This window comes from Eptesicus fuscus, chromosome 9 (genome assembly GCF_027574615.1).
Source record: "Eptesicus fuscus isolate TK198812 chromosome 9, DD_ASM_mEF_20220401, whole genome shotgun sequence".
NCBI classification, from domain to species: Eukaryota; Metazoa; Chordata; class Mammalia; order Chiroptera; family Vespertilionidae; genus Eptesicus; species Eptesicus fuscus.
In genome coordinates, this window is record NC_072481.1 from 26303214 (window position 1) to 26322820 (window position 19607).

Genomic DNA, 19607 nt, shown 5'->3' on the forward strand with positions numbered 1-19607 from the left:
TGATATAGGTGTTTATTTGAACTATCGCCTTCCAAGAAACCTTGTAAGTATGCAGATTTACTCAGTGTTCCTTTAGCGCAGTTCTCATTCTTACCCACATTGCTGATGAAACCGTCCTAACTGCTGACCTTTTCAAGATGGCGGCCCGCGGCTGCCACTCTCGGGCTCGCGCACCTCCCCAAGATGGCGGCGCCCGAGGCCTGGCGCGCCCGGAGTTGCTGGTTCTGTGAGGTAGCGGCGGCAACGACCATGGAGGCCACGTCCCGGGAGGCGGCGCCAGCGAAGAGCTCGGCCTCGGGCCCCAGCGCTCCCCCCGCCCTGTTCGAGCTGTGCGGGCGGGCGGTGAGCGCCCATATGGGGGTTCTGGAGAGCGGGGTGTGGGGTAAGTCGCGGGGTGAGGGGCTACCTCTGGCAGTGAGCGGAGGCGGCCCAGCGGCCGGGGGGCGCGGGGGGCGAGGCCGGGAGGCCCGGGGCAAGGCCCAGCCCGGGGCACTGGAAGCCAGGCCGTCTGGTCGGAGCCTGAATTCCGTGGCCGACTAGACCGGGCAGAGCAAAGACGGGGACCAAGCCGGCAGGTGGACCCGCTCCGCGGCCTGGCTGGGGGGCGCGGGGGGCGAGGCCAGGAGGCCCGGGCTGGGGCGAAGCCGGCAGGGCTCGGACTTCAGAGGCTGGACTAGCGGACCGGTTCGTGGGCACCGAACTGACACTCGGGCTGGACCGGGCAGGGGAGGCTAGGATGTCGAGCCGACGGGCAGGGATGGCCCTGCTGTTTGGGGGCGGGGGCCGAGGTTGGGAGGCCCGGCCTGAGGCAGGGAGGCCAGGCCCGGGGCCACCCAACCTGATTGACAGCGCGGAGCCTCCGCTATCTGCCTGACACCCATGGGTGCTGAGACCCCGGAGGCCGAGCCGATGGGAGAGGGTAGCCCATTGGGTTGAGGAGTGAGGGACGGGGCTGGGGGAGAGGCCGAAAGGCTTGGGGTGCCGAGGCCTGTCTGACGGCCCGGGGCGGAGGGGAGCGAACTGAAGGCGGGGGGCCTCAGTGCCTCGCTGACTGAGCGACGGACTGACGGGCCCGGCGGGGAGCGCCCGAGGCCACTCGGACTGGCTGGAGCGGCAGGGAAGGGCCGAGAGCGGGCGAAGGGAGGCCCGGAGCGGGTCAGCAATCCAGGGAGGCTCGAATGACGGACCGGCGGGAAGGGCCAAGGAGGCCCCAGGCGGGGCCACGGCCCGGGGATCCCGTACTGGGAGGGGGCGCATCGCCGCTAGGAGGCCCTGATCCGAGTGGGAGAGAAAGGAGGCCCCAGGCCTGAGAGCGGCGGCGACCCACGGGCCCGGCTTGGGCGGAGGGCGCCCACCCTGAGCAGCAAAGGCCGGCGGCCTGGGGCGCTAGGATGAGGAGCTTGGGAGGACGAGACGAACAGCCTCGCTGATGGGCCGGAGAGCATGGCAGGCCGCGGTGGGCCGAGTAACGGAGGGGAGGAGGCCTGCAGCCGATGGGCACCAGGAGGCCTGGCTGTGGGGTGGGTACGCCGGGTCGCAGCCTGCCCGCTGGTGAGTAAAACTCGGGTGGGCATCGTGAGGACTGATAGTGGGAATGCAAGAGAGGAGAGCGAGGGCCTCTGGAGGATAGGCCGCCCACACAGGGGACCAGGGAGGCCTGGGGCCTGACAGACGGTGGTTGAGGGGTGGGGTTGAGGCCTGGGCTCAAGTTGGTGTCTATCACAGGCCAGGCCCAGGCCTCGGAGGGGGAGGGGTGGAGAGAGAGGAGGCCCTAGGCCTGGGAAGGGGGTGTTGTGGAGAAGGCCTCAGGAGTGGTGGTGGTGTCTTTGCCAGGAGGAAGGCCCTGCTGAGGTCAGGATGGATGGCTTGAAGGCCTGGGATGGGGCTTTGGGTTATATCATGAGGAGGATGTGGAGAAAAGGCCCAGGAGTATGGGTCTTTTTCGGCGGTGGGGGCCCCTAGGAATAAGCCCCGAGGCTGTGGAGAGTGGTTAAGGAGGCCCAGGGATGTGGGAAGGCCCTTGGTGTGGTGGGGTCGGATCCTGAAGAGGCCAGTGTCTTTATGTCCTGGGGGGAAGGCTGGCGAATACCTCAGGCCTAGTGGGGGAGGGGATTGTGGAGCCTCTGTGCCAAAATCTAAGAGAAGGGTCAGGCTGACCCACAAGAAACAGGAGGAAAGTCTCCGTGGAGTGGGCAGGGGGCGCAGAAAAGTCCTGGGGCAGGTGGAAGAGGCAGCCGGGATCTGGCTGCGTCAGCCTGGAGCTTCTAGGATACTGGAGGCCATGAGGACAGAGGACTCGGTGTGGAGGCCCCGGGTTGAGAAGAGGAAGCATTAAAGGTGTAGGCTGGAGAGAAGCACGGAAGAGCCTGGCTTAAGAAGAATGAAGAAGGGAAGAGAGGAGTGTGTGGATGGTAGGGGATGAGAATCCCGGCGGCTGTGGGAGTGGATGGCTAAGCGGGGAGTAGATTGGAGGGAGAGAGGAGGAAGAGCTCCATGGCCTACTCCAGGTAAATGGTCACACAGGAAAAGCTGGATCCTTAGGCCTCTTAGAGGAGCCAAGTAAGAGGCCTGCTGAGCAGTGCTGTTTGGGAGGGAGGTCTCAATGCGGCCTGACAACCAGGAAAGGCTTCCTGGAGGAGGTGGACTGATTTTACTTTGTGGAGAAAGTGAATAGAGGTAGCAGGAAAGGATACAATGAGGAAACATAAGTAAAACAGGTATGTTATACCTTGAATGCCAATATATGGGTTGGACTTTATCTGAAATGCAATAGAGAGCCTACATTAGTGTAATAGCATAGGGAATTAGTGCTTTTATTCAGCAAGTACTTTGAGTACCTACTATATACTAAGAATTGTACTAGGTTCTTGAATAGCAAGATTCAGTTATTCTACAAATAAATATAAAAAGAGATACTAGAATGGAAGTTTTTAAAGATTTTCATTAATTATGGTATACTCCAAGTTCTTAAACTTATTCTTGGCTGGACAGAGATGCTATTGACAGAATAAGAATAGTAATCGCCAACATTTAGTGAGCTTATTATGGCCAGCATGGCCTTAAAAAGATTACAAGCATGATCTTTAATTTTCACAACAATGTTATGAGGTAGTTATTATTATCTCTGTTTTAAAATTGAGGAAATTTAGGTTTAAAGACATTAATTTGCTCATGGATTCATAATTAATTTAGTACAACCAGGATTTCATCCAGTTTTGTGCAACTCTAGAGACCAAACCATTTAGCCATAATACTGTAATGCCTCTGAGATCTAGGGAAGTCAGCAAGCAAGTTTTGATTTTAAGATATATTGAATTTTGAGTATAGAGCCTATTTCTATTCTTCTTAGCAAAGTACTAGTTTTGGACATAGTGGGTGCCCAAAGAATGGAAGTAGCCAACCTGGAAGAATGGGAAGGGAATTCAGGAAAGGCTTAATAAAGTACATGTGATACTTGAAAGATGAGTAGTTGTTATTCAGAAAGTGACAAGGATATTCTTGAAGGGGAGAACAGCTTAAGAAAGTGAATCTCATGTACAGAGGCAGAAAGCAGGGTAACACCTTAGATAAGTAAAAAAAGTAGTTTAGTGTGGCTGAAGTGTAGCAGACAAAGCAGGGAGCTGGAGAAGTGTGTAGGGCCCAGATTATGAAGGACTTATTTAATCACACATATTCAACAGGACTTTTTAAATGTAGGATCATTCATTATGCTTGGACAGAAGTAAACTGACCAGCTCCTAAATGAGCATATTAGCTTGCTTTGTGGGATTATCTCACCCTTGTAAATGTGTAGGGCCATGGAATTCTAGCTGCCAACTAAGTGGCTAAAGATAAGTGGACCAGAGTTTGAATTATCTTCAGGTTTGTGTCTATAGGTTCCATTTGTCAAAAGAGATGTTTGCTCTTCTTCTTCTTCTTTTTTTTTATTCCCCAATAGGATAAATAATGCTAAGAAACCTGGCAGAAAAAAAGTAAATTTTGTGTTTTGGTTTTTGTAGCCCTCCCAGGCCCAATACTTCAAAGCATCTTACCTCTGCTCAATATATATTACTTGGAGAGGATTGAGGAAACTGCCCTCAAGAAAGGTGAGTGTCTTTCTCTCTCTTTCTCAGTGAATGATTGTAAGCAAGACACCATAATGTTCTTCAGGTAAATATTACACCTGATACCTGTGTAAAACTTCAGGATTTTCCAAAAGTACCCTCACACCTACTTTCTTATCTGATTCTTCAGTGCCCTGTAAAACATAAAACAAGTGTGTGGTTCCTGGTATACTAATAAAAGTGCGACCACAGTCACACCACAATTAATAGCAAAGCCAGACTAGAACCCAAATCTTCTGAATCTTTGTTTTTCTGTTTTACCAAGTTGCCTCTCAAACCCCACAATGGACACATCTGTTGAGAACTAACATTTATCTAATTAACTCTGATGTGCCAAGCACTGTCCTAGGCACTTTACCTGAAGAAACTTATTAAATCTTTTCAACAGTTCTGTGAAATAGTTATTATTAACTACATTTTACAGATAAGGAAACTAAGGTACAGAAAAATTAAGTAACTTGTCCAAGGTCACACAGCTAGAGTGTGGTTTGCTGATATTTAAACCAAGGTAGTCTGTCTCTAGAGCCAGTTGCTCTTGTGAATCCAGAGGACAACATTAAAAGGCTGATATACTTCACTCATGGTGGCCGAGGAGCAGCCAAGTAAATGTGATATTTCTCCCTACAGGCCTCTCCACTCAGGCCATCTGGCGCCGACTATGGGATGAACTGATGAAGACAAGGCCTTCCGGTCTGGAAGTAAGTTAAGACACCAGGTAGAACTCTGGCCTGACTTTGCAGTGAAAAGCAGGAGCAGTACACAAACATAAGTTGTGTATGGGTAAAGTGCAGGGAGGAATGGAGTGAATTTGGGAGGAGGGCTCTGATAGCTTATCATAAGACACCTCACCATTTGGCCTTTGTCACTGACTTGCTTGCTCACCGTGTTTACAGGTGACACAAAACAGAGAAAGTAGTGATCACAATGATGGCAGAACCCCGATTCACAGAGGTCTTAACAGGCCTGGAGCAATGGTCAAACTTAACAAGATAAAATTTAACATGATAATCCAACTCTTTTTATTTTATTATTTTATTTTGTTTTATTTTTATTGATTTCAGAGAGGAAGGGAGAGATAGAAACATCAATGATGAGAATCATTGATTGTCTGCCTCCTGCACACCCGCTACTGGGGATCAAGCTGCAACCCCGGGGCATGTACCCTTGACCAGAATCGAACCTGGGACCCTTCAGTCTGCAGACCGATACTCTATCCACTGAACCAAACCAGCTAGGGCCAACTCTTCAGTTGAGTCTAAAAAATTCCAATTGGGGACCTCAGGGTAGGGGATGGAGGGATCTGGCTTGTATAAAAAAATTAAGGGGTTTTAGTCAACAGTGTGCTAAAGCCACTCATATAGAGACTGTACCCTGAGCTGTGTGAACTAATGTAACTATAATATAGACCGAAGGACAAGGGGGAGAGTAGATCTGCCTGGCTCTGCAGTAGTCAGGCTATTCCTGGAGTATGGAGAAAGAAGTCAAAGCCACATCATGTGAGTCACATATGGAAGACTGGAGATGTTTTTCCTGAAAAAAGAGAAGACTTGGGGAACATGAACTGTTTTAAATATTTGAATGGTAGTCTCATGAAAGAGGGATTAATTTACTTGTTCTGTGTGGAAGCTAAAGGAGGATAAATGTTTGCTAAACTGAATGTAGAACTTTTAAACTCTGAGCTTACTGGTGATGAAACATGTGAATTCCAGTTGTAAGAAGCTTCCCATTTCTAAGTGTTCAAACAGATCCTACATAACTATTTGACACAAGGATATTATAGAGGAAATTCAACATGGTAAAAGTTTGAACAAGATGAGTTTTAGGGCTCCTTTTAACCCTGAGATTCTATTATTCATTGGTTCAGATATAACTCATTGGAGATCTCATTTAAGCAGAACTTTATTTTTTACTCTATAATTAGGTGACAGGACAAATTGAGTTCAATAAACATTTACTAAAACTTACCACATACCAGGTCATAGGCTAGATACTGGAAATACAGACACAATTCCTAATCTTGAGGAATTATCAGTTTAGTGGGGAAATACATCATGTATGGTAGGATAAGTGGTGTGATAGAGAGTAGGAAGGAGACTGAGGAAAAAGAGAGCAAAAAAATCTTTTCTAGGAAAGAGTATTTGAACTGGGATTTATATGGTGAATGAGGCCAAATGACAAGGCAACAAGCTTATTAGGAACTGGAGGTTGCATTTCTGGGATGCACTAGGTTCAGTAATATTCAGCTCCATATCCTTCAGCTTTTTCACTTTCAGATTTGGACACAACCCCTGGAGTTCAGTGTGATGACACTGAGGCCTAACAAAATCCTCAGGCACTATGTACAGGAATTAGCCCTTATTAGGAAGAGAATTGAACGCAAAAATATTAGAAAACAGTAACGGCTTCATGCAACCTTTCAAGAAACATGAGATTCACTTTGTTCCAGTGTTTCCCAAGCAGTATGGTTGACTAGCCAGTGATGGAGATTGTGATATCTTTCTCTTGGGGAAAGCTTTTTCCCCAACATTAGCTTGAGCTTCCTGGAAAAAGAATGTCTATTTGTTAAATTGTTTTTTGTTTCAGCATTTCAGAAATTTAGGAAACCCCAGGCTTGGTGACCTAACAATCACCTAGACAGGGGTCCTGACTTGGAGCATATTCATTTATTCCAGAGGGTGTCTTCTTCTGCTTCCCACTTTTGCATGGCAGTAACTTTCACTTCATTCATGATTCGAAAACACTTATTGAATGCCTGCTCAGTTCCAGGCACTGTGCTAGGTTCTAGCAATACAGTGGTGAGCAAGTTAGACATAGCCCCTGACTGCTTATAAAGCAATAGTATTTCTAATTGTGTAGTACTCGTGTGTGTGTATTAAGAGATCTGTAGAGTACTATAGATATTCTGGAGACAAAGCAGTATGGAAATGAAGGATTATTCAATAAATGATTCTCTAGTAATTGATTAACCATTTGGAAAAAATAGAGTCTCACTTTACACTAAAATAATTTCTATATGGATTAAAGATTAAATTGTAAAAAATAAAAACACTAAACAACTAAAAAAGAATAAAGGTTACTGGTGCTAATTATTAAATGGGCAGGATCAAATAAGAAAATATGAACATATTTGACCATATAAAATGCCAAAACTATGAATACAATTTAAAAGATACCTAAACTGGGAAAGGATGGTTGCAACAACATTTGCAAATCAAAAGAATACAGAGAATAAGACAAAAGCCCCAGTGGAATAAAATGAGTAAAGATTTGGATAAGTCACAAAATATATAAAAATCTCCAATAAAGTGAAAAATGTTCAATCTCAATAATAAAAAATGAGAAAGTAAAATTGTACTTCTTACATTGTAAAGTCTTGTTTTGATTTGGTTTTGTTTTAAAAGGTAATTCTAGGGGTGGGTAAAACTTGCATTTTAATATGCTATTGGTGGGAGCAGAAATGTTACAACTTTCTTGGTGGGCAATCTGGTGATAATTGTCAAGAGTCTTTAAAATATTCCAATTCTTTGGAAATTCTACTTATAATTTATAGTATATAAAAATTGAGATACTCATGAAAATTTATTTCCAGATGTTCATTACAGCAAAGTTTAATATCAAAAAGCTAGAAACAATTTAAATACTCAATAATGCAGGAATTATTAAATACTAGAGGTCCAGTGCATGACATTCGTGCACTGGGCGAGTGGGTCCCTCAGCCCAGCCTGCACCCTCTCACGGTCCGGGACCCCTCGGGGGATTTCCAACTGCCGGCAGGGAGTTGGCCTAAGCTGGCAGTCGGACATCCTCCAAGGAGTCCTTAGCACTGCTGCGAAGGTGGGAGAGGCTCCCGCCACCATTGCTGCGCTTGCCAGCCGTGAGCCTGGTTCAGGGCTTCTGGCTGAGTGCACTGACCACCAGGGGGCAGTTCCTGCATTGAGTGTCTGCCCCCTGGTGGTCAGTGCGCATCATAGAGACCGGTTGTTCCTCCGTTTGGTCAATTTGCATATTAGGGTTTTATTATATAGGCTAGTACATCCATATTTTCAAAATATTCATAAAGTCATATTCTAAAAATATTTAAATACATGGTAAAAATGTTTAATGAAATGGTACTATAATGTTAAAAAAAAGCCTTTGAAACTTCTGAATTGTCTCAGTGTTATAACAAGTATCTAAAGTTATTCACATACATATATGTACATTCCATAGTTGGTTTACACATGACTTTTTATTTTTATTGAATACAGAGAGGAAGAGGTAAACATCAATGATGAGAAAAAAATCATTGATTGGCTGCCTCCTGCATGCCCCCTACTGAGCCCCCAACCTGGGCATGTGCCCCTATGGGAAATCAGACCTCAACTTCCTGGTTCATAGGTCTATGCTCAACCACTGAGATAACCCAGCCAGGCTGCACATGATTTTTTGCTTTATAATTCCACAAAAAAATATTTCTATTATCAGAAAGGCAACAGTGGACAATAGTTTAATAAACACTTGCTGGCTGCAACAGTTTAGTACAAGAAAATATTTCGCCATTCCTAGCTTGTACACACACTTCTTCCCCCCCCCCCCCCCCCCAGCCAGTGCCTGAGCTGCCAGCCCATTGTGCATAGGCCAAGGATTATGTTGGAGGCAAATATCATTTCACCTCTTTGGTGATGCCTCATTTCCCCTGGTGTCACTAAAATGAAAGTGTATGTGTGTGTGTGTGTGTGTATGTATATATATAATTTTAAAAATTGATTTCAGAGAGGAAGGGGGAGAGAGATAAATAGTAACATCAATGATGAGAGGGAATCATTAATTGGCTGCCACCTGCATGCCCACTACTGGGGATCGAGTCCACAATCTGGGCATGTGCCCTTGACCAGAATCGAACTTGGTTCCCTTCAGTCCGTAGGATGACACTCTATCCACTAAGCCAAACCAGCTAGGGCTAAAATGAAAGTATTTAAATCAGTTTTCATTGTCTGAGTTATACAGGTCCATAAAATGAATGGCTTGGACTAGATCTCTCAGGTATTTTTTCAGCTTTGAAGTTTTAGCATAGATTTTAAAAAGGAGTGATGGAATAAAATGCAGTGAAAACTGCTGTCTGCTCATGCATTAATTCATGAGAATAAAAGCCACTGCGATAGCTGTCATAACTAACTTTATTACTCATTTAATCCTCACAACTCTATGATGTCAGTATATTTGTCTTCTTCACTTTGCAAATGATGAAACTGAGGCAGAAGGAGGTGCAGTGACTTGCCTAACGTTAGTGAACAGAAGACCCCAGGATTCAAGTTGAGGCAGTCTGGCTCAGGAGCACATGCTCCTAATCACTATATCATTGCTGCTCTCATATGATATAGAGAGCTTGAGGTGTTCCATTTCTGATGGAACCAGTACTCTTCATCAACCAATAAAATGTCTGAAAAAGCCCAGTATTTAGTTATCTAAACTACATATTCCACATGCCTCATGGTCGGAAACAGCCACAATATCTTGGTTCACATCTTTGTCCATATTTTAGGCCCAGATCTACAATAACCATCCAACCTTCTCATTTGTGAAGTTGAAGCCTTGCTAGTGTTACCAATGTTTTTCAAGGGTGTGAGTGTGGGCCAGTGAAAGTGCTAGAGTGAGGTAGGATTTAGATTCAGAAATAACCCTTTTGCTGAGTAGAGATTTGGTTGCCAGGTATTTTTTTCTGTTCCCCTAACACCCCCAACTGCTACTGGTGAGAGAGGTCCTCTTGTTGCCATGCAGTTACCTCAAGCATGAAGAAGTAATTCCAAGTCTCATATCCATCAAAGCAAATAACTATTGCTTTGGAGAAAACAAATTTAAGATTCCTAATTAATATTACAGCAGGCAGGCTTGGGGAATAGTGAGTGTAAAGGGAATGACACTTTTGCCTCAGAATAATAGGGGCCCAGTTCCTGCCAAGAACCTCAGATATAGATTGGGGGTCACTCTGGTATGAGGGAATGCACAGAGGTCGGGTAAGTACCAATGTGTCTTTTAATCTTGGGAAACACTTAGGCCCCCATTACCTTTGCTTCAGGCTGAGTAAGTACTCTACTTAGCAGGCTCTGCCTTCATCAAGTCCATTTCACATTGCCCCATCTTGGCTAATTATCAGCAGAAGTTACATTTTGTATTTTACAGTTTACAAAGTACTTTAATGTTCATTGCCTCATTTGATCTTCACCACAAACCTGTGAAGCAGGTTTTACAGATGAAGAGAAGTTCAGAAAGGTCCAGAGTATAGTAGCAGAGCTGGCACCTGTATCAAGGTCAGCCTACTTTCTATGCACCTTGGGAGAGAATGGCAACTTAGGGAAGTCTGTCTCAGTGTGTCCTTTTGGGATAGATAGCAGTGAATCCTAACCTCTGAGATCAAAATCATTAGGGGAAGTTTAAAAATAAACAGATGCACAGACCTTATGTCAGATGTAACATAGAATCTTCAAGTCTGGGTACCCGGTGTATGAATTTAAGGCGAAAAAGTCCCACAGTAAATGCTGATGTGCAATTAAGGTTCAAAATCACTTGCACTTAAGTTCTTCTATGTATCAGAATAGCCTGATGAAGTCTCATATCCATCAAAGCAAATAACTATTGCTTTGGAGAAAACAAATTTAAGATTTGGTTCCTGCTCTCCAGGAATTTCTAATGTCTGGGATAAGATGAGCACAGGCAAAGAGACTCAACACCATGAGGCATGTCTACCAAAGTCTAAGACCTGAGTAGTCCCAACAAAAGAGGCAGGAGGATAGTGAAGGGGGCATACTGAGAGACAAACACAGAGTGTGAAAGGTCCTTTCAGGAAACCTATTCGCTTTGGTAATGGAAAGCATTTGGGGCAAATATAGGAAAGGACATAGAAGGCAGATTGGGTCAGTGAGGTAATCAAGCCTGGCCAGAGCAAAGCATTCATGGAGTAAGATGTGTGGGAAATAAACTTTTGAGGTAGGCAGAGGTTATATTGTGGAGGGCTTTTCCTGACAAGGAGAGGATCTTCAAATTAACACTGGATAGTGGGAAAACATGGGTTTTTTTTTTTATAACAGATAATGTACAAAAAAGAAAAAAAACAGTAAAGCCGAATAATGTAATCAGGTATTTTACAAAGATAAGTCCAGTGGACTTGTGAGTTTGGAATGGGGGAAAGGGAACAGAGAGCAGTCAGGAGGCTAATAGTCAGGTGTGAGGTGATAAGGTTACTGAACAAAGGTAGGTAGTTTTAAGAATGGAAAGTTGGGATCAGATTCTAGAAACATGGGAGAATTTACAGGATTGACTTTCACTTGTGAAGCACTTTAGCAAACTGGTCTCTGGAACCAAATTTCCTAGGCTCAAATCTTTGTGTTTTGAAAAAAAGCTTTCTTACTGGGTGTTTGAGAAACATCAATTTGTTGTTCCACTTATTTGTGCACTCATTAATGTGTGTATGTGCCCTGACCAGGGATTGAACCCATAACCTTGGTGTATCAGGTTGATGCTCTCACCAACTGAGCTATCCTGCTAGGACCTGGACTCAAATCTTGATTCTGCCACTTACCTGTGTAATCACAGGCAATAACCTTTGTGCCCTTTTTTTTTTTAACCTGTAAAATGAGGCTTATAGTAGTAATACATGCCCCAAAGATGTGAGGATTAAGTGAATTTGTATAAATTACTTAGAATGTTGCCTGGCATACTAAATAGCTAGGAAACTAGTATGATGATGGTTCCATGGGTAGCACTCTTACTATCACAGCTGTCTGGCATGTTCTCTGCTTTCAGAGCGTGACGTGTTGGCGAGCCAAGTTTATGGAGGCCTTTTTTTCCCATGTTCTACGTGGAACCATTGACGTGTCTTCTGATAAGCGTCTTTGTGACCAGCGCTTCTCACCTCTTCTACACAGCTCCCGCCATGTCCGGCAGCTCACCATCTGCAACATGCTGCAGGGTGCAACTGAGCTGGTGGCTGAGCCAAACCGCAGGGTTCTGGAGACCCTGGCCAGTTCCCTGCACACTCTCAAGTTCCGCCACCTGCTATTCTCTGATGTGGCTGCTCAGCAATCACTTCGACAGCTGTTGCATCAGCTTATTCACCATGGGGTTGTCAACCAGGTGTCACTATACTCCTGGCCTGTGCCTGAGTCAGCCCTTTTCATCCTTATCCTCACCATGAGTGCTGGCTTCTGGCAGCCAGGCCCTGGTGGTCCTCCCTGCCGCCTCTGTGGAGAGGCCTCTCGAGGCCGGGCCCCATCCCGAGATGAAAGCTCCCTCCTGCTGGGCTCACGCAGGCCTCGCAGGGATGCTGCTGAGCGATGCGCTGCAGCCCTGATGGCTTCCCGTCGGAAGAGCGAAGCCAAGCAGATGGCCAGAGCCCCACCTACCACTCGGGTTACACGCAGGAGCACACAGGAGAGCCTGAGAGCAGGTGGGATAGACCGTAAGAGGGAGCTGCACCCTCCAGCTACCTCCCATGAGGCTCCTGGCACCAAGCAGCCACCCTCTGCTCCAGCCACCTCCTCTGCCTCTCCCTCTTCTTCCACATCCGCATCTAAAAGGGCTCCAGCTAGCTCAGCCCCACAGCCTAAGCCCTTAAAGCGTTTTAAGAGAGCCACAGGGAAAAAGGGTGCTCGCACTCGTCAAGGGTCTGGTGCAGAGTCTGAAGACCTGTATGACTTTGTTTTCATTGTGGCTGGTGAGAAGGAAGATGGGGAAGAGATGGAGATTGGGGAAGTGGCTTGTGGAGCTTTGGATGGGTCAGATCCCAGCTGCCTGGGGCTTCCAGCACTGGAGGCCTCCCAACGATTCCGCAGCATCTCCACCTTGGAGCTCTTCACAGTCCCACTCTCCACAGAGGCAGCTCTGACACTGTGCCACCTGCTGAGCTCCTGGGTGTCTCTGGAAAGCCTCACACTATCCTATAATGGTGAGTGCCCTAGAGGGCCAGGGTTTGGATCTTTTAGCAGCACATGTATGCCCAATCCTATGGAGGAGTACCTGGGGTATGTGGCCTGTCTGCCTCACAGGGAGGCAGAAGGCATGTAGCGTGGCAGGCTATTGGTGTTAGGGAAGAACATGAGGTCTGCAGGCATGCTTAGTAGTTGGAAGGGTTCCTGAGGGGCAAGGAGAACCTGAAAAATGAGTACATTTTAGATATGGTAGGTCAAAGGTCAGTGGGAGTAGTGTATGCAAGCCTAGTCAGGACTGAAGCTGGATCCCACTAGGCATATAGAAGCAGCTGTACAGACAAGGAAGTGTGGGACTTCTTTCTTTTTTAAATTTCAGAGAGAGTGGAGGGGGAGGAGAGGGAGATAAATATTGATGTGAGACACACATCAAGCAGTTGCATCCTGCATTCGACCCAACAGGGGTGGTGGTGGTGAAGGTAACCCACAAATGAGTTACGTGTCCTTGACCACAAATTGAACCTGCAACCTTCCTGTGTGCAGGTGGACAGTCTAACCACTAGACACACCAGCCAGGGCAGAGGTGTGGAGCACATCAGACCAGCAACCTGCAAAGCAATTCTTTCCTACCTGGTTGTGCCCAGCTAGGCAGAGTTAATTCTGGCTAAATTTAGCAATTTGCCTAGTTTACCGAACATTGCTAGAGAAAATCATACAACTATGTATATTGGTGCTACTGTAGTTATCAACCTTAGATAAATCCTGTGTTTGCAACATCAGCTCCCATTCTACCACTTCCAAACCTTTCTCCCCTTCCTATTTTACTAGTAGGTGACCTTACCTCCTACTTCACAGAGAAAACAGACACCACCACATAAACTCCTTCATTTATTAGCCAGCCGACAAACTCTCCATCTACTTTCATCCTTTCTTTCTCCACCGTCCTGTCAAAAGCTAACTCTTCTGTCTGTGCTCTGGACCCATACCCTCACCTTAGGAAAGCTTGTTTCTTAGTATTAAGAGCTTTCATATACTGCTTAGTATGTGCCAAGCATACTTTAAGTATTCCCATTATATTAATTTAATCCTTCCAACAACCCTGTGAGGTTAAGTAACTTGCCCAGGATACCTAGGTAGTAAGTAGTAGAGCCAGGATTGAAACCCACACAACCTGGCTCCAGAGTTCATGCTTTTAAACCACTAATGTTGCCTCCCTTCTCTTCACTGTCCCTCCCCCACCATTTAAACATTCAGTTGGGTATTTACCAAAATCTACCACCACCACTTCTCTCCCATATTAACTAGACCTATTTTCTCTTGCCCTTCACAACCTTAAGTCACCTGTTTTCTCTCACAGCCCACTCCAGTCTTGCTCACATACCCACTATGCATCAAAGAGCTGTAAGCAAGATCTTCCTTGTTGCTAAGTTCAATATATACCTTTCAGTCCTCACATTAGTTCTTGGCAGCACTTGCCATTAAGCAGTCTTCCTCATGAAATACTCATTCACACTTCCTCAAAACCCTTTTTCCTTCTCTCTCTCTGGATGTTATGTCTTTCCTAATGGTCAGAGCTCTCCCACTTTACACACTTCCGAGACCAGTGATGGCGAACCTATGATACGCGTGTCAGCACTGGCACGTGTAGCCATTTCTGATGACACATGCTGAGGATGAAACATTTGCTGCTCTTGAGGATGAAACATTTGCGAAATAATGTTTTTTCCTCAAAGTGACACACTACCCGAGTTATGCTCAGTTTTTTGGCAAAGTTTGACACATCAAGCTCAAAAGGTTGCCCAGCACTGTCCTAGACAATTCTGTCCGTTCCCTTGGTTTCAAAGGCCAACTACGCTGAAGACCCCCCCCCCCCCCCGGGTTCTGACATTAGTTCAGACATGTCCATCCAACTGATTACTAGATTATCATTTCATAAACCACAAGCTCCCCAACCTGAATGTATCTTCTTCCCTCTATATATGATGTTCCTTCTCTTAATGGACATCACAGTTGACTCAGTTGCCGAAAAAGGAACCTGCATTATTTCTTATTCCAAATATATTTGGTTACCAGGTCCTATCTTTACAGTCTATTTCTCAAATCCATTTATTCCTCTCCACATCCTTAATTCAGACTACTAGTGCTTCTCACCTGGATTCATCACTTCAGCAGTTCCTCCTGAGTCAGTACTCACCATGTAATCCATTGTCTATGCTTGAAGCCCAACCATTTTTTCACTTAAAAACCCTTCAGTGGTTTCCTGTCACCATTATATCTTAATTTTGCTTACAGGGTCATGTTTTCACTGCTGCTTACCTCCATCTTGAACATTATACCCCCATACACCAGCCACTTTGATTTTTCAGTTCTTAGAACCTGCCACTCTTCTTCAGGCCTTATGTATACCAGGTTCTCTGTGCCACTATCACTCTTCTCCCTCCATCTCCTTTATTGAAAAGAATTTTTTTTTTAATTTTTTGAGAGGGAGGGAGAGAGAAACATCAATGGGCGTCTCCTGCATGCCCCCTACTGGGGATCAAGCCCAGAACCCAGGCATGTGCCCTGATTGGAAATCAAACCGGTGACCTTTTGATTCATGGGTTGATGCTCAACCACTGAGCCACACCAACCAGGCTCCTTTATGTTTTTTAGGACTCAGCTGGAAACCTTTACTGATGTAAACTGAACTGGGTCTTAAGTACGCATCTTTTGTACTTCCACAGTACTCTACTTACCCAGTTCCCATCATGTTTTTTGTTATCAGGCTATAGAGGCAGGAACAAGATTTGTTGCTCGCTGTCTTAGCAAAAACACAAACACAAAAACAAACCAACAAAAAACCCCACCTTATTGCCCTAGCCAGTTTGGCTCAGTGGACAGAGCATTGGCCTGCAAACTGAAGGGTCCCAGGTTTGAATCTGTTCTAGGGCATGTACCTCAGTTGCAGGTTCCTCCCCAGTCCGGGCCCTGGTCAGGGCACGTGCAGGAGGCAACCAATCGATGTATTTCCTCTCACATCGATATTTCTGACTTTCCTTCTCTCTTCCACTCTCTCTCTCATAAAAAAAAAAAAAAAAGGCAAAGTATCAAGTGAAGATTTAAAAACAAAATAAAACCCCACCTTATTTACCAAGTTCTGGTTTAGTTGAATGAAATAAGCAGAATCCATGGAATTATTTGCTTTGTGGCATTAAGCAACTTTTCTAACTTTCTGGATCCTACTCCTTTCTGTGGGATATGGTTATTCTTTTTTGCCCCATTCCCACCCAATAAGTTTTTAAAGTAGTCCCTATTGGATCATTGTCCTTGGTTTTCAGATGTTCCCCATGACTTGCAGAAAAAGCCCAGAGACCTCTGCTGCTGCCTGGATCTATCATACAGCTGGCAGCTACATGCTGCCCACCATATCCTGTCTTATGACTCTGCCTGACTGATGCTTGAAGGCAAAACCCAGTACAGTAGACATCAGTTTGCTGGTTACCTGAGGAAAAAAGCAAGACAGCATAGTTGAGACAAGTGATTTTAAATAATCAGATCCAAAGTTCAAGATTTTATAGTTATCAATCGGAATATTTGGAGTTGTCTCTGAATGCTACCCTTGCTGACACTCCCACATGACTCTTTCTTGCCATAGGCCTGGGCTCTAACATCTTTCGCCTGCTGGACAGCCTACGGGCCCTGTCAGGCCAGGCTGGATGCCGCCTCCGTGCCCTGCATCTCAGTGACCTGTTCTCACCACTGCCCATCCTGGAGCTGACACGTGCCATTGTGCGAGCCCTGCCCCTGCTGCGGGTCCTCTCTATTCGTGTGGACCACCCCAGCCAAAGGGACAACCCTGCTGTGCCAGGGAATGCAGGGCCCCCTAGCCACATAATTGGGGATGAAGAGATACCAGGTGAAGCACTGTGTGTGTGTGTCTGTCTACACAAATGTGCAGGTGCATGTGTGGGGAAGGTGGGAAGACCTCAAATTCAGCCCTGCCACCAGGCTTATCTGGAATCTGTTCCGTTTATCTTGCTATTCTTAAGGGCCCAGACTACAAACCTAGTAAGGAGTGACCATGGCAGATCAGCTTCCAGAAAAGGGGTCTGAACCAAGAACAATTGTTAAACTAGATTAGGTCCTCCTGCTGTATGTATATTCCCTGAACTCCGGTATGTCTCCTATCCCACCACTCTGCATACTTTGTTATATTGGCTTGTCCAAGTGGTCTAGTCTTCCTGGACTAAAAGCTCCATAAAAATAAGGACTAAATTTCATATGTACTGCTCTATTTCCAGAACCTAAGACAGTGCCTAGCATATAGTATAGGCACTGAAGGACAAGTACACATACGCCTTTTTTTAGTGAATCCATTAAGGTCAAATAGGACCTGCTATGCAGCTGAAGTAGATGGCCAGCTGAAATCTCCTTTCCTTACCATATCCAGAAAACTGCCTGGAACAGCTGGAGATGGGGTTTCCACGGGGAGCCCAGTCAGCCCCACTGCTCTGCTCTGTACTGAAGGCCTCAGGTTCTCTGCAGCAGCTGTCCCTGGATAGCACCACCTTTGCCTCTCCCCAGGATTTTGGGCTTGTGTTGCAGACACTCAAAGGTAAGACCCAGAGTGGTAAAGGAGGTCAGACGGAACCTTGCATTATTCGTTGGAAAAGCTAATGAGGCCCATGGCCTGTGCCCCCATCCAGAGTACAACCTCGCCCTGAAGAGACTGAGCTTCCATGACATGAATCTGGCTGACTGTCAGAGCGAGGTGCTCTTTTTGCTACAGAATCTGACTCTTCAAGGTAAGTTTTTCATCCAGAACCTGTGGCATTCCTGAGTGCTTACTGTAGCTCTGCCACTGTCTCACTGAGTGAGCCAGTTTTTATATTGGCCTTATGTCAACTATAAACTTAGAGCCTGCTTGGCCTTCTTTCTAAAAGATCCCAAACTCAACTCCTCCTATACTACACATGGAAAATTACTCTTTTAGAGTGCCTCACCCAAAAGTTTTTACCTTTCAGTGGCTGACAGAAATGATGGTAGTGGAGAGGGATTAATATGCCAACAGGCTCTCCTCATAGACTGGACTCTAATCCCCAGCCCTACAAAGAGGGCAGTCAATGGATAAGTGAAAGTGAATGGAGACTTTGCCCATTGCAGAGAACCTTCCCAAGTGAATATCTAGGCTTAATCTGTGGTTTGAATCTTGATTTAGTTCTAGCCTTACTGGGGGTCTTGGACAATTCCTTCCTCTTTCTGGGCCTCTATAAAATGTTCACACCCTTTGCTAAGGCCAACTGGGGCAGGAGGGGCAGCACCAATCCTAATGCAGCCATCAGAATTTATTCTAATTTCTCTTGACAGAGATTACCTTCTCCTTCTGCCGTCTGTTTGAGAAGCGCCCAGCCCAATTTCTGCCTGAGATGGTTGCTGCTATGAAGGGCAACTCCACATTGAAGGGCCTCCGGCTGCCAGGGAATCGCCTGGGTGGGGGCAAGGCCCTGGGAATGGAGAGGGAAGAGAGGGGGGAGGAGCCAGTCTTTTGACCTAGAAACTCAGTGGAAGCATGGGGGGTTAGAATATAGTTGTGTGCTGAGACTTCAGAAGGCTGGGCTCCTCCCCAGCCAGAAATAGGCTGGGATAACCTTATTCCCTATCCTGAGTGTTTATCAGCATTTCTCCCCTTCTCCCTAGGGAATGCTGGCCTGCTGGCCCTGGCAGATGTTTTCTCAGAGGATTCGTCCTCCTCTCTGTGTCAGCTGGACATCAGGTATACATTGGGGGTTGGGAGGAGGGGAGGAAACACGGGATAGAGCTGCAGGAGCACAGACCAGAGATTAGTTGCTTCCTGGGTGTCTAACCCATCTCATCCCTACCAGTTCCAACTGCATCAAGCCAGATGGGCTTCTGGAGTTCGCCAAGCGGCTGGAGCGCTGGGGCCGTGGAGCCTTTGGTCACCTGCGCCTTTTCCAGAACTGGCTGGACCAGGATGCAGTCACAGCCAGAGAAGCTATCCGGCGGCTCCGGGCTACCTGCCATGTGGTTAGCGACTCGTGGGACTCATCCCAGGCTTTCGCAGATTATGTCAGCACCATGTGATGGGGCCCCGTGCCTCACAGGTCCGTGCTCAGTATCATCAGCTTGCAAGGGCTGAGGCATGGGCTGCCCAGAACTCCCAACCAATTCTGTCTTTCTCTTTCTGCCACCCTTTTTCCCCCTCTATTTTCCTTCTTCCCTTGCACTGAGGTTCTGGAGGCCTTGGTGGGGCCCAGCAAAGGCATTCCCAGAACTGGGGTTAAAGGCTTTGGGCCTCTTACTCAGCAACCGGAGAACCCTGAGCCAGGAGGTTACAGTGGTCATCAGTCACTGAGGACAGCCCCCCTCCCCCTTGCTCCGGGGTTCCTGCTTTCCCACCTCAAGCAGGTACCCAAGCTTTAGAGAAATATAGGAGTGCCCACTTCCAGGCCTCTTCTCTGCTGGGCTCACCATGCTGCTCCCAGGCCTCAGTCCCTTTCATACCTTTATTCCTTTCTTTTTTTTAACCAAAAAGTTTTTCTTATAAAATAAATTTTGGGCAAACATCATGCAGCCCTTCTTGATGATTTTTCTCCCAGAGAACAAA

General features: G+C 46.3%; 1 protein-coding gene across 3 annotated transcripts; it reads left to right on the forward strand.

Annotated features, from left to right (window-relative positions):
* Nucleotides 1–147: 147 nt before the first annotated feature.
* Nucleotides 148–19569, forward strand: LRRC41 (leucine rich repeat containing 41). Of its 3 annotated transcripts, none has more exons than XM_008151192.3 (10): nucleotides 148–382; nucleotides 3999–4085; nucleotides 4731–4801; nucleotides 11883–13023; nucleotides 16638–16898; nucleotides 17433–17597; nucleotides 17689–17787; nucleotides 18350–18472; nucleotides 18680–18755; nucleotides 18865–19569. In XM_008151192.3, exons 1-10 carry the CDS (start codon nucleotides 184–186, stop codon nucleotides 19082–19084), a joined length of 2442 nt encoding a protein of 813 aa, XP_008149414.1. In that variant the 5' UTR covers nucleotides 148–183; the 3' UTR covers nucleotides 19085–19569. The 3 variants fall into 3 exon arrangements, with proteins under 3 accessions (XP_008149414.1, XP_028015888.1, XP_054577619.1); XM_054721644.1 differs by lacking the exon at nucleotides 148–382 and adding an exon at nucleotides 1245–1551; XM_028160087.2 differs by lacking the exon at nucleotides 18350–18472 and having other exon boundaries at nucleotides 154–382.
* Nucleotides 19570–19607: the final 38 nt, after the last annotated feature.

Bases quoted from the DNA above. Each gene is read 5' to 3' on its own strand.
- LRRC41 (XM_008151192.3), top strand. From the start codon at position 184: ATGGCGGCGCCCGAGGCCTGGCGCGCCCGGAGTTGCTGGTTCTGTGAG. The intron at 13,024-16,637 runs GTGAGTGCCCTA...TTCTTGCCATAG, and splicing joins CCTCACACTATCCTATAATG to GCCTGGGCTCTAACATCTTT. The intron at 16,899-17,432 runs GTGAAGCACTGT...TACCATATCCAG, and splicing joins TGGGGATGAAGAGATACCAG to AAAACTGCCTGGAACAGCTG.